This window comes from Dermacentor silvarum, chromosome 6 (assembly GCF_013339745.2).
Source record: "Dermacentor silvarum isolate Dsil-2018 chromosome 6, BIME_Dsil_1.4, whole genome shotgun sequence".
NCBI classification, from domain to species: domain Eukaryota; kingdom Metazoa; phylum Arthropoda; class Arachnida; order Ixodida; family Ixodidae; genus Dermacentor; species Dermacentor silvarum.
The window spans coordinates 75,376,492-75,389,233 of record NC_051159.1 but is presented as its reverse complement, the minus strand read 5'-3'; the positions used below and the strand labels follow the sequence as shown (position 1 = coordinate 75,389,233).

At 45.8% G+C, this 12,742-nt stretch overlaps 2 protein-coding genes across 3 annotated transcripts in view; one reads left to right on the top strand and one right to left on the bottom strand.

The window, feature by feature from the left end:
- The window catches only part of LOC119455610 (juvenile hormone acid O-methyltransferase), a 33,715-nt gene extending 32,186 nt beyond the window's left edge, over positions 1-1,529 (bottom strand). Inside the window, exon 1 of one of the 2 annotated variants that reach the window (XM_049668904.1) lies at positions 1,425-1,529. The gene's annotated coding sequence lies outside the window, so the exon portion shown is untranslated. Of the gene's footprint in view, positions 1-1,035; positions 1,162-1,424 lie in introns of those variants that run through there. The other variant, XM_037717022.2, reaches the window with a different exon arrangement.
- On the top strand, positions 1,418-12,464 carry LOC119455609 (deoxyribonuclease-2-alpha). The gene is made up of 8 exons (XM_037717021.2): positions 1,418-1,789; positions 3,972-4,164; positions 4,840-4,912; positions 5,448-5,612; positions 6,372-6,572; positions 9,272-9,516; positions 9,701-10,842; positions 11,884-12,464. Exons 1-7 carry the CDS (start codon positions 1,674-1,676, stop codon positions 10,082-10,084), a joined length of 1,377 nt encoding a protein of 458 aa, XP_037572949.1. The 5' UTR covers positions 1,418-1,673; the 3' UTR covers positions 10,085-10,842; positions 11,884-12,464.
- The last annotated feature ends 278 nt before the right edge of the window (positions 12,465-12,742 follow it).

Below are 12,742 nucleotides of genomic sequence, written 5' to 3'. Positions count from 1 at the left end.
ACTAACGATGGCAACAAGTAGAGGTGCTTCCTCCTGGGGTGCAAGGCGAGTGTTAGTAGACGATTGTTACACTGCTCGTTCAGAGATGGCAGCACTTTTCCATGCCGGCGCCGGCAATAGGCAGTTTCTGCGTGCGGTCAAATGCATGTATGGTCCATGCTCACACATACACCATCACAACAAAATAGTAATAATAATCAATAATAATAAAAAAGCAGCATTCACTGCTTTAGTTAGCATTAACAGGACTGGTTGAGTGGCAGAGCCTCGACAGAGCTCCGAATCACTGTTTGGATCAAGTGTTTTTCATGCTAGCCGCGGGTTACTCTATTCGCCCGAAGGAGCATGCGAGGTACGTAACAGCTACCGAAGAAAGTGCCTCCGTACACAGGCACGGGTGGTCAGGACATTAACACACCATAGCGCTTAATTTAAGTAGCTTTTCCTAGGTATCTTTCCCAAGGGTAGCCGGTGGTGAAGAATTAAAAAACGAACGTGCTGGGAACCAACTATTTTCCGCGCCCCATCCAAGCAATAAACGATATACTGGCCGGCCAAAGAATATGGATGCAGATAGCACGCTAACAACTTCCAGTCATTCCACTCCTTCAGCGGTAATAGGAAGATCATTGTTTCAAAGGGCGTGGCGAAAGCTCACTTTCGCCGGTGAAGTATACCAGAGGAAAGCTAAACCTAAGGGTGTGCGCAGGGAATATTTTAGCATTTTCTCAGCGTCATTCTTCCGTCAAGAGTTCCACTTCCTCTCGAAATTCCAAGCGCAGTTCTTACACTGGAGGTACGCATGACGCAGGTTATAGGGTACGGTCATTGCGGCACCGGAAATGAGTGACAGCTAGTAGTTTGGCGAAGATGTGGAAAAGACGGTGACTTCTTCATAGGGAGAAATGTTCGCGCCTGCAGCGACGTTATAACGACATCGCATGCGTACGCGAGTGCCAGCCGCCTTTCTCCTACGAAACATTCATGCCATCGTACGCCAGGCACTCCGGGCCTCCGGCAAGGTCGGTGACTCACCCGTGTTACACCCTAGGAGAGAGAGCGTTTCCTTCTTCTAGCTTCTCTTTTCCGGAAGAAATCGCGCGCTAAACTCGACGTTTGTGCTTATATGCGATCGCCGCGGGAGAAAAGTCAACACGCCGGGCTCCGATCCGGCCACAAATGTATCTTTCGGCTCGCGGTCGATAACGAACATGTGTCGTTTCCTGCTTGGCGCATTGCACTTCGAAAGTGCGCCCTGTTGGCGTACGACGTATCTCCTGATGGGTGCCCGCTTGTCGCGGCGGGCGCCTAGCTAGGAACGACGTTAATTGGGCACTCGGGGTTTAAAGCTTCCTGTTACACCCGATCATCCTGGAAGTGGCCTTTTGTGAATCGTTTCTCGCATCCGTGGAGTAAAGGCTTACGCAACAAACGCCGACCCTTGCGGCGTAAGACGTCCCTGCTTGTTGTTCGCCGTGGTCGACCTTGACACTCGTCGCGGCCTTGGGCACACTAGGGCTGCCGCCGTCTCACTTGCTTCTACTCACTCGACAAGCGCGTTTCCCTTCACCACTCACTACCTTCGTCTCAAAGGCGAACTTGGCGCCGTAATTGTAGATTTGTGTTAATCGGGATAACTACAGTTTCTTGGACCACAGCCAGACTCATTTGCGATGTGGCGGGAATGGACGTCTGTGTTTGTGTTCCTCGCGTTGAGCGCGCCTCCGCTGGAAACGACGACGCCCGGCTCGATAAGGTGCAAGGACCAATCAGGAAGGAATGTCGACTGGTGAGTGTCCTCCGAGGCATGCAGATCCGTAATAGACATTGCTTCTGGGCTCTGCTTATCTCACGTATACCGCAGGACTGCGGGGCTTTCTGGGTACGCAATAGTTATTCAAGTTCTGTTCATGCTATTGCTGCTCTTTGATGTGTACTAGACTATCATGCAACTAACTGAGGGAAACAGCGAACTTCAAGCGAACGCAATGAGGGAGTCACGCGCAATAAACTACATGATGAGTAATTTCAGCACTGAAGACTCATTAATAAAGAGAGAGAGATAAATAGAAGAGAGGAAAGGCAGGGAGGTTAACCGGACGCATGTCTGGTTTGCTACCCTGCACTGGGGGAAGGGGTATAGCGATCAAAAGAGAGAGAGAAGAGGCTTCACGGTTGTCAGAAAACAATTTGCATGTTCTTACTGCTGGGCCACGTACGTGTTTGTCATTGATGCCTATGTTGTTTATTGTGACTAAATATAATTTGCTTCTGATAAACTTAAGCTCTAACTCTCCGTACACAGATTTTTTACAAGCACGTAGACGTTCTGGCCACCTTTGTACTGGTTTAAGGAAATTCGTTGCAGTCAAAGAAAAAGCTAAATTTAGCGAGTCCTGCGTGCATATATTTATTTAGTCCCCTGACGTATTGACAAAATATGACCGGTAACTCGAAGCTTATTAATATGGCGAAGCTGCAATTTTAGTCTCTGCAAATCCGCAATATAAAGATAAATCGCAATTCTGTATGTTGCATCTGTGTAAAGTGGACAAACGTAGTATCCGTTGATCGGGGAAAGCTACGGATACTTTGTGAATAGAACGTTTGCAGAACTTAGGCGAACAAGATAAAAATTGCAGGTGAACTACAATCGAATTCATTGAGTTTGTCCGGTTTAGAAGCTCTCATAGATGAACATAATTGTAACACTTATATTAGTGTGGATTCCGGAGCTGTAAATAATGTGCTCCAATACCTAAGCGTTCCTTTTTTTTTTTTGCGGGAGTCGCCAGGATGTATGGCTTTCTTTAAAACGCAGCATGTTTTATTCAAAAAAGTTGTTTTCTAAGGAGTGTCTAGTCAATTAGGGGCACGCTACCCACGCTGCAACAGCCATGCGCTCCGAAGGATGTGGTTAACGCAATATGCAGTTGGTGGAGTGCAGTGAACGCTCCTGCAGTCCCGATAATGTACTAATCTTTCTTCGCTCTTGTTCTATTTAAATTCACATCCAATCTCTATTCGTCAGCTGAAATTCACAATGACCACTTAATTTTAGGGAATTCGAATAGTCAAGTTGTCAAATCAAATTCAACACGAATTCTCGAGACTAACACGGGTTTGGAAAACCGAATCGAATACCGAATATTTTTGTACTTATGAGAAAAAAAGTGCTTAGGAAATGTAGGGAGACAAAGTTACGTGCTTCCGTAGACAGACTCAAGGCTTTTGCTGCAGGGCGATGAGTGGAGTTCGGCAGTTTGTGGACTGGCAAACTGTTTAAGGCAACCACAGTGCCTACATACAACGGGTGCATGAGGAGGCAGGCGAACCACGGGCATGATGCTTTTTCGATGCCTAGCAGGCTGGAATAATCGTAGTTACGCTCATATTAAGTTCGAATATTCCTTAATCTCGAATAATAAATTATCGTATTTATCATGCTGTTTCAAATCTGTCGGTATTCAAAATTTATAATGTTCGTGAACCTCTGCTGTAATTTAACGATGTAACGATCCACAAGAGACTGTGCGACATATATCCCTAGACAGGGTCGGACAACGCCGATACATTATATTTATTATTTATTTATTTATTTACTTATTTATTTATTTACAACACCTCTAACACCCCTGCTCGAGTTTACATGAGGTGTGCGCGAGTATACAAATTAGCAGAAACACTCAATAACATATTGCAGCAAGCTCAGAAATCAGTTGAATTAGAAAGTTTGTATCGGTTGATACACTCTCTTTATTTCCGCAGAGGGATATATCTTGGCAACAAGGTGACGAAGGAAAAATGAATGGAGATGGTTTGATATAAAATTGGGATATAATAAGTTTATTACTACATTTTTAAACTCGTTTTGGTTTACATGGTAAGGAAATGGGGGGGGGGGGGGGGGGGTTAATGCGGGAGGCAGTTGGAACTTTCTGCTAAGTAGTTTTATTCCCAATGCATCCAAGGTTCGTCATGTACAAGCTTCCCAAGATGCAAGCGTCCAGAGAGAATTTTGTGACGCCCAAGGGTGGTGAGTTCGTTTACGTCGATTCCAACACGCCCAAGACCTCCCAGACATGGATGCTGTCGAACCAAGATATCTTCGACCAGGACAATCCTGTGGCTTACACGCTCAGACCTCTCCTACGGCCGGCACAGGTGAGACTCTCTTTATATTCCTTCATTTCTGTTCATTTTAATTCAGATTTCTTTTTTATTTCCCTTAAATATTGATAATAAACAAAAATGCAGTCCGTAGCGTTACAGGTCACTCTATTTTACAGCGATGAAACTATCTGAGTATGTAAGGCAGGTGACGTGCGCTAGCATTAAGAAAAGCAAACATGCAAGCCCCAATCAAGGATGTGCATGAACGCTGAAAAAAAAAATGAACGAAGTCAGAACATTAAACAACCAAACATCTTTTAGCGATTACAAATACGCGTAGTTGAGCCAGTTCCCTGGCCCGAACTGAGAAAAGTTTGGTAATTGCTACAAAATGTCTCAGCCGACACTACTTGGCCTATGTGCTTACCACTTTTGCATTTCTTTAAGCTGCATCGCAGAATATAGTTTGGAAGGAGAAATATCTTGAGAGGTACAACGTGCTAAACGTAATACAGAGTATTCTTTTTTCTTGTCTTGAAATTTCTCTCTATTATTATGCTTCGCGAAATTCTTAATTTGAACAGTAAGCGAAAGTAGAGGGGCTTGAGGAAATATAGTGCTTTGCGGTGTCTTACAGCAGACTAAAAATGGAGATTTTCGATCGTATCGCCTTGTCTGTTTCTGTTTACGCTTTTCTGCTATTAACGGACGTACATACACCTGCAGGACATCCTGTACGTAGTGTACAATGACCAGCCGCCTCCAGGTTACAATGGAACCAGGAACGGCCACTGCAAAGGTACATACATTCCAGTTTTATTCTGTCTTAGATTTTAGTGGCTTAAGGTCGTTACATGTACCACGTAGAGACACCGTTACGTCTACCACGCGTTGCGAATATTGTTTTGTTCCAGTGAAAACGTGCAAGCATAAATGTGTTCCTGCTATTTCATAATGGAAATAAGACCATTCTGTAAGCCACTCGAAATGTACCGACACTTTTCGCAGACGCAATGAGGCGTCAGCCGACACCGGCGCACTTTCAGCGAACGTTTGATGGACAAAACGCAACGATCAAGCGCTCGCGTGGGTGCGATCATTCCATCCCTGCGTCATCATAGACAGCTTGCCTCCAGCACTTAGCGTAAGAAGTGATGACCTAGCGCTTGAAAGCTCCCTCTCTTGGCCAGAGACACTAGACTCGCGTTTCAAACCTTCACCTAAATGATGCCTACGGTCGGGCCTTGTCTGGAAAGCAGGGCAACCATGATATTCCTGTGTGATCCGCGAACAGATATTCACATTGAGTGTTTCCGCCTGTCCTCTACTCGCAGGCGTGGTGCTGTTCGACAGCGGCACGGGTGTGTGGCTACTACACAGCGTTCCCCGCTTCGTGGAAGGCATCGGCAATGGCCGCTACAGCTTTCCCGAGAGCGGCAGGGAGAACGCGCAGCTGCTCATGTGCATCACTTTCCCGTCATCCGAGATGGACTCAATAGGTGTGTCCGTCCTGCGATCGCCGTTTTGCGATGGACGCTATCACGAACGCTGTCACTTTAAAAGGGAGCGCTAGAGAGCGATTAATAATTGAAGCTGTATTGGTATATTACGTCTCTGCAATAGTAAAACGGCTGCTCTTACCTTGACAGGAGTTTTCGTAAGCTAGAAAACATACGAAAAATAAAAGGTGGGTGTCGACGTCGCCCTGTAGTTGTCGCAGTACCTCGCCGTGACGTCAAGGATTTTGAAAAGTCGACGATAAGTGCAGTAAGTCTTTTACTTGTAAAGTAGGGCTACATTTCATTCTAGTGAATCCAAAGGCTCAGTTCAGCAAGTTTCGAGAAATTATTTTGCACCAAAACCACCCAAATGCGAGAATATGCCTCGAAATTTGCGAAGTTGTTCTGACGCATACCGGCGATGAGGTTTCGGGACGAAATTCGAGAAAGGGATGTTTCGTCTTCATTTTCTCTAGTGAAGATAACAATAATTCCCGACAAATGAAAATGAAAAAAATAGAGAAAATTTACTCCTCTAAATTGATATTTGTTTGTCATTCGCGTCCCTTTGAGACAAAGCATCTGCTTGTGGTGGAATTTCTTTCCGTTCATCTGAGTGTATACTAGTTAACCAAAGTGCATGGAACTTGCACATCCCTCTTGCGTTTATGTGTCTATTTCTTCAAGTTGTCTGCTTTCACGCTTATGTGTACTTATTTCGGCGAAATAGCGGAGCCCGACGTGCGTACTGTGTTGCAGGCAAGCACCTGCGCATGGAGTACGCCAACGTTTACGCAAGGGCGAGCCCGCAGAACCTTCTGGACAGACACTCGCAAATGGGGTTGCTCTTCAAGGAGAGCTTCATCCGCGGCCGCGGTCAGGACCTGCTCGTGCGGAACATGACGAGTTCCGGTGGCCGCCGTTTCCTCAGCGTTGCCAAGAGGGCCATACTCGAACAAGGTGACGTAACTGTGTGCTTTCTGAGGCGATCGCTGGACGTGTAGAAGCGACCGATGATAATATATTTGTTATTGCTGAGCGTATAGACGAAGAAAGCATGGATTATGCAATTTACACACTAAATATTTTGCTTCCTTTGTCCCATGCCTAACGCCCTTACTCTTAAAGGGTAAGATCCAACCGTCGATGGGGACGAATACAGTTTTATATTTGTGATTTTTTTGGCCGCGAGTAAATACGCTGATAGCTGTGACAGGCGACACGAATGGTTCACGAAATAACTCTTAATATATCGTTGTGAAAATTTCTTGTCATGAAGATATTTCGGTGCCCACCGGCTGGTCGGCTGGTCAAAGTTATTGCACGGCTTTCAACTACGACTTCTCTCATCGCAGCTGTTGGTTGAGCTCGCTTTCGGGTACAATACACGTTTAATAGCCTTAAAGGTTATCTCTTCTGTTTTTAAAGCAAAGCTTTCTTTGGCTACCCGCCCAGGTTCGGCGTGGCTGCGGACTGGGTCACTAAATATCTCGGCGGATATATTTGTGCATGTATCTAAAAAGGCATTGTGTGCCGAATAAAGTACCAGTTAACGGGCTCATATGAAGCGCAAGTATGCGAACCTCTCTTTTTGTGTAACAAAGAAATAAATTCCTGCGTACAACGCGAACATATAGTGTCAGCTCACAGGCATCTCTAAAGGACATCGATCTGTTAATGGAACAATTAATTATATTGTCACGGTGCACTGAAAACAGGAGAAGAGGTCACCTATTACAAAAACAGCCTGCTTAGGAGATGAAGCGCAGAGCCGTCTCCTTCGCCATAGGATCTTCCGCACTATAAGACGGAGTCCACTAAAACTCCCGTCGTTGCCTTTGTCGTCTACACAGAGCAGACGTGGCGCGATATTTACCGAATTCATCGATTTACTTTATTGTCTTTCATTTAGTCATTCGGTATGCATCACTGGGTATGTGGCCGTCCTTGTCCGATTCTCCAGAATGGATATATGACACTGTGACGCAAGATGTGCAGAATCCTTAAATGTTGCTTGATAGGTCTCGCACATTTTTAACGCCTACACCCGTCAACGCCATTCTTTCCTCGACAAGCATAACAAATCGCCTTCGTCCTCGGAACATCGCTTCAATTGGAGCTTGCATTTCGGCATAGCTCGTGAGCAATATATAGGGCATCAACATAAAAAAAAATGGATGAGAATAAAGTTGTGGCCATTGTGGTGGATAAACATGAGCATCACAAGACATGTGTAATGTCTTGTGATGCTCATGTTTATCCACGTGATGCTCATGTTTGCACAGAATGAAAGCGAACAAAATTGTACTCATCGCCGTTAGTTAATTGCGAAGCATTTAATTAACTGCTTTATACTAAAGCTTCGCTTCCTATAGATTCTAACATGTGTTTTAGATCTGCATGGGAAATAAAGTGCAATGGTGAGAACGAGGTGACATTTAGGGCAAATTGGTCAAGTGAAAACGAGCATTACCGTGTTGGAAATAGAAATTCATTAATAACCATATATATTTGAAATGCAATATTTCTTTATTGATTCACTGCAAGGCACCCAAGGCACACCCAAGCGTTGGGGCACGCAAACTCTATTGTTTTGGAGTATGAGCTCTTCCGTTCTCGCTTGGCGTTTTTTTTTTAATGTGCGTCCGGTGGTTCCAACGCTTGTGCGCCCTAATCTAAAATCCACCGTTTTAGTCTCGGAATTCTGTATTATCTTGGGCCCTGAATTCTAACCGTAAGTCAGTGGGTATGGTGAATATGTTCAGCTTTTATTACAGGTATGTGTGGTTAGCTTCTCAAAAGGTGGCGAGTGTGAGCCGGTTGCTCAAAGAACGCCGATGACGATGTAGTTGTGTAAGACGTGGTCTTATCTCGCGGCACTCATGGGTTAAGGGTATAAAACAGCGCGAGAGATAAGGAACAAACGTAATGAGTCTGGAGATATAAACATAAAGATTTGCAGAAAGTAAAAGAGAAACTAAGCTGCGAAAGCAAACACAACAAAGAAATGCGATATACTTTCAGTTTGCTGAAAGCTTGCTGATATGTTCAACCGGTCGGGAGATTACGGCAGTCCGTTCTGCCGTGGAGGTGGTGGCCTCCACTTGGCGACAGTACCGCCGGTCGCAAAATTCAGGCCGGGCATTCTTAGGCGATGCGATATCCCCGTCATGGCCTGGTTTCTAGTGTAGTCGGGGGCAAAAAAAAAAAAAAAAGTAATTGAAGTTGTACGTCCGCGCGTGCCGTTGCTTCAGGACAGTTGCTCTGGGGGGCTAGTTTCATTTGAAGTGATAGGTTGCTGACATTATCGCTGGCATTCCGTGAACCTTGTCTCACTCACATGCTGCTCCCATGTATCGCATGTGGGCAGTCCTAAACTTAATTTGCTTGCAAGGACACACTTCATTTATGCGGGAGTTGTGTGCAACGAGTACATTCAGAACTTTATTAAGGGATCTCCGCTGTTACTGCGCTGATCTGTGTAGAACGCGAGAGCAGCGCCTCTGTTTCGTATCCAATGCATACACAGTTCTCAATTTTTCAACAAAGCTTCTCTTTCTGCCCACTGCGTGAGATAATTTAATTGAAAAGTCCATAGAGAGCCTAAATGAAATCGGAACGCCATGAATTGGTTTAGACGATTATTTTGCCTCACGCAGACATCTACTCGTCCATACTAACGGGCCTGGTACGCGACGACCTAGTCGTTCAGTCCTGGAGGAACGGTGCCGGCGACAAGCTGCCGGCGAACTGCAGTCGCTCTTATACAGTGACGCATTCGGACCTGGTGAAGCTGTCGCTGCCTGAGCGGCGGTCGATCACCTTCAAGACCGAGGAAGACCACAGTAAATGGGCCGTGGCCGTGGATAGACCTGTCTTCTGCATTGGCTCTATGAACCGCATGGTATGCTCACTGGACAATTCATTCCTTCTGTGTTTCTAATTCCTACAAATCCACGTCTTCTTCCATTTTTTCTTGCGAAAAGCTGTCCACCCTGCTTTTCATTATAAGCATTTCGTTAAAACGCACGGAAAGCAGAACGTTCATTTCATAACTAACACATGAGTCGCATTTCCTTTCTGCGTAGGAGTCTCAAGTGAGACGAGGAGGGGAAGCAGTCTGCGTTGAAGATAGCCTTCTGGGCAAGCTATTCAGGAAAAGCGCCATCGTTAATACCGGGTGCTCGCTGAACGGAGCGCGTCAGACGCCTGCCTCGACACCGACTCCTTCAGCGGGGACAAGAAGATCGCGCAGTGCCCAGCCACGGAAGCGAACGACGCGCACCTCAGCCACCACCGCGGCCACAACGAAGCCAAGCTTACGTCAGTTCTTGATGGATGTCGCCATATCGACCTTGTCGCAGCTGACGCATCCCCAAAATCACAAGCCAGCCTTCAGGAGGTCGCGTAAACAGAGCACAACGACGGAGCTTCCGTTGATGGTTCAGTTCCGCAACCTTCTGAAGTCTTAAGATGTGCCCAGCTGGAGCACGAACTTTGCTCAAAACGAGTCTGCAAGAGTAGTTTGATGTGCTTCGCACTCACGTACAGACAATTTTATGTCCGTCTGTGGAAACACATTAGCGGCCAGCGTGACTAGAAAACATTTAGCATTTTAAGCCACATTTTGAAGTGCCGCCAGCGTGACACTAGAACAAAATCGAAAAGAGTTGTGACTCACCTGCAGGGTAACTTGAGCTCAGTATTACGTTGGAGATGTAAACATGCCATCGCTCGGTTCAGAATCTTTGCAGATTGCAAGCTGTTTGATAATACTTTTCATATGGCAAAACAGTTCAGTGCAAATCTTTTTAATTTCGTGCTAGTGTCGGGTGGATGACAAGTTCTCTTTCATGATAACTTTTCTTGACCGCCTGTGACGAAACTTAGCGATGAACGCTTGACTGTAAATGTGCAAGGTGTGAACTGTGAACTTCTCTCTTCCTTCTCCTCTTTCAATCCCTTCTCCCCCTTCCCCAGTGCAGGGTAGCCTACCGGGCTCAGCCTGGTTAACCTCCCTGCCTTTCCCTTATAACTTTTCTCTCTCTCTCTTTCTGGAGGAAGAAATGCCTGGTATTTGTGCCATTTACTGCGTCCCTAAGAGGTTGATCGACGTCTTAAATGGCTTTAATTTGCAGTATACGTTGTCAAGCATCTAGTGGATAGCTTATTCATCACAAGTAAGACCCGTTCCTGATAAAAAAGTATTTTTTTAAGTTACTTCAGAAAGGTAGACCGTCATCGAGACCACCTCTCTGAAGTAACTTAAAAAATACTTTTTTATCAGGAACGGGTCTTACTTGTGATGAATAAGCTATCCACTAGATGCTTGACAACGTATACTGCAAATTAAAGCCATTTAAGACGTCGATCAACCTCTTAGGGACGCAGTAAATGGCACAAATACCAGGCATTTCTTCCTCCAGAAAAGTTATCATGAAAGAGAACTTGTCATCCACCCGACACTAGCACGAAATTAAAAAGATTTGCGCAGAACTGTTTTGCCATATGAAAAGCACTGCCAACACCCTCGAAGCGGAGGAGACAGCCATCGCCTTAGCCATCGCCTCTAGTCAAACCAAAGAACAAGCTACAATTATTACCGACTCTCAAGCAGCTTGTCGTAGCTATGCCAGAGGCAGAATATGTTCCATCGCCGCCCTGCTCCTCAAACAAGCCTCTCAATTACCCGACGTTGAAATAGTATGGACTCCAGGACACGAGTCCCTCCGTGGAAATCAGCGTGCGCACGCTGTAGCCCGAGCTCATGCCACCCGGGCGCCACAAGAGAGGGATACGGCCGCATCTATGGAGCCTGTACCTTTACAATACCACGCCATATTAGAACACCACAGATTGAACAGACGACAATACCCACCCCCGCACAAGACCCTCTCACGCGAAGACGCAGTAGCATGGCGACAATTACAAACCAACACATACCCCCATTTAAGCAGATTACACGCAATACACCCTGCACTGTACTCGTACAAATGCCCCCTTTGTAACGACTACGCTTCCCTATATCACACCACATGGGCATGCCCCAATACACAGGTAGCCCCGCATATACCCAACCCCACACCCGAGCAGTGGGAGGCCGTGCTGACTAGCTCGGACCCTCGTGACCAGCAACAACTGGTGCGGCGGGCCCGGGAGACAGCAAGAGCCGCAGGAGCCCTGGACTGAGGGCACCTCCCAACACAAGCAGGAAGACGCCTGCTTGTTTTTTTTCTCTTAATAAATGTTTTTCCTCCTCCTCTTCAGAAAGGTGGTCATATTGAACTACAGGTTTATGAAAAGCGATAATCCGATAAAAAGATAGTGCAAAGAAAGGAAAATTTTATGGAGAAGAAAAGTGAGCGTTATCCTGCAAAGAAGTTCAGCATATCACCGTGGCGATTCTTGCACATATAATTTTACTCTGCCTCTAATTTGCGCATTCATAATCCGATCAACAACCATTGAATTTTGACAACAATGGCGTTGACTTAACTAAGAACCCTTGTACGACCTCCTAAGAACCTTGAAGCATGGCACTTCACAACAAGCTATCGACGTCTGCTGGGATGACCCAGGGAGAGACATGTACCCGACGGAGTTGCACAGTAATCCGAAACAGTGCGAATGATTTCACCTGACTTACGGCCAATATAACGGCTGAAATAAATGTTTGTACCCTAAGATGGTAGTGAAAAGGGTCGGTCGTAGCAGGAGGTATTCTTTAAACCCTTTATGAAGACCCGCTATCTGTTCAGTCGCTTTACCATGGGCAGCATTCCTAGACACCCCGAACTTGACTTGAAGTTCAAGAGGACGCAGATTTATATTATAAAACTGTGTTGCACAACAGCTCACCCACAGTGTTCGAGTTGGTTGAGCAGACGTTGAGGTTCCACAAAACCAGCACGCCTCATCGTTTATGACCATTTTTGTTGTAGTTATTGAGAAGAATTCTAAAAGAAAACGTTGTCAATTTTATTCTTATCAGTGCTTCGAACGATAACGTTATCGTTGTCCGGAGCTCTCCAATGAAGGACAGCACGACTACTGCTTCCACCTGCTGATTGCAGTTAGCCGGACGTACGTATAATTGAAAATTAAATTCTTGGGTTTTACGCGCCAAAACC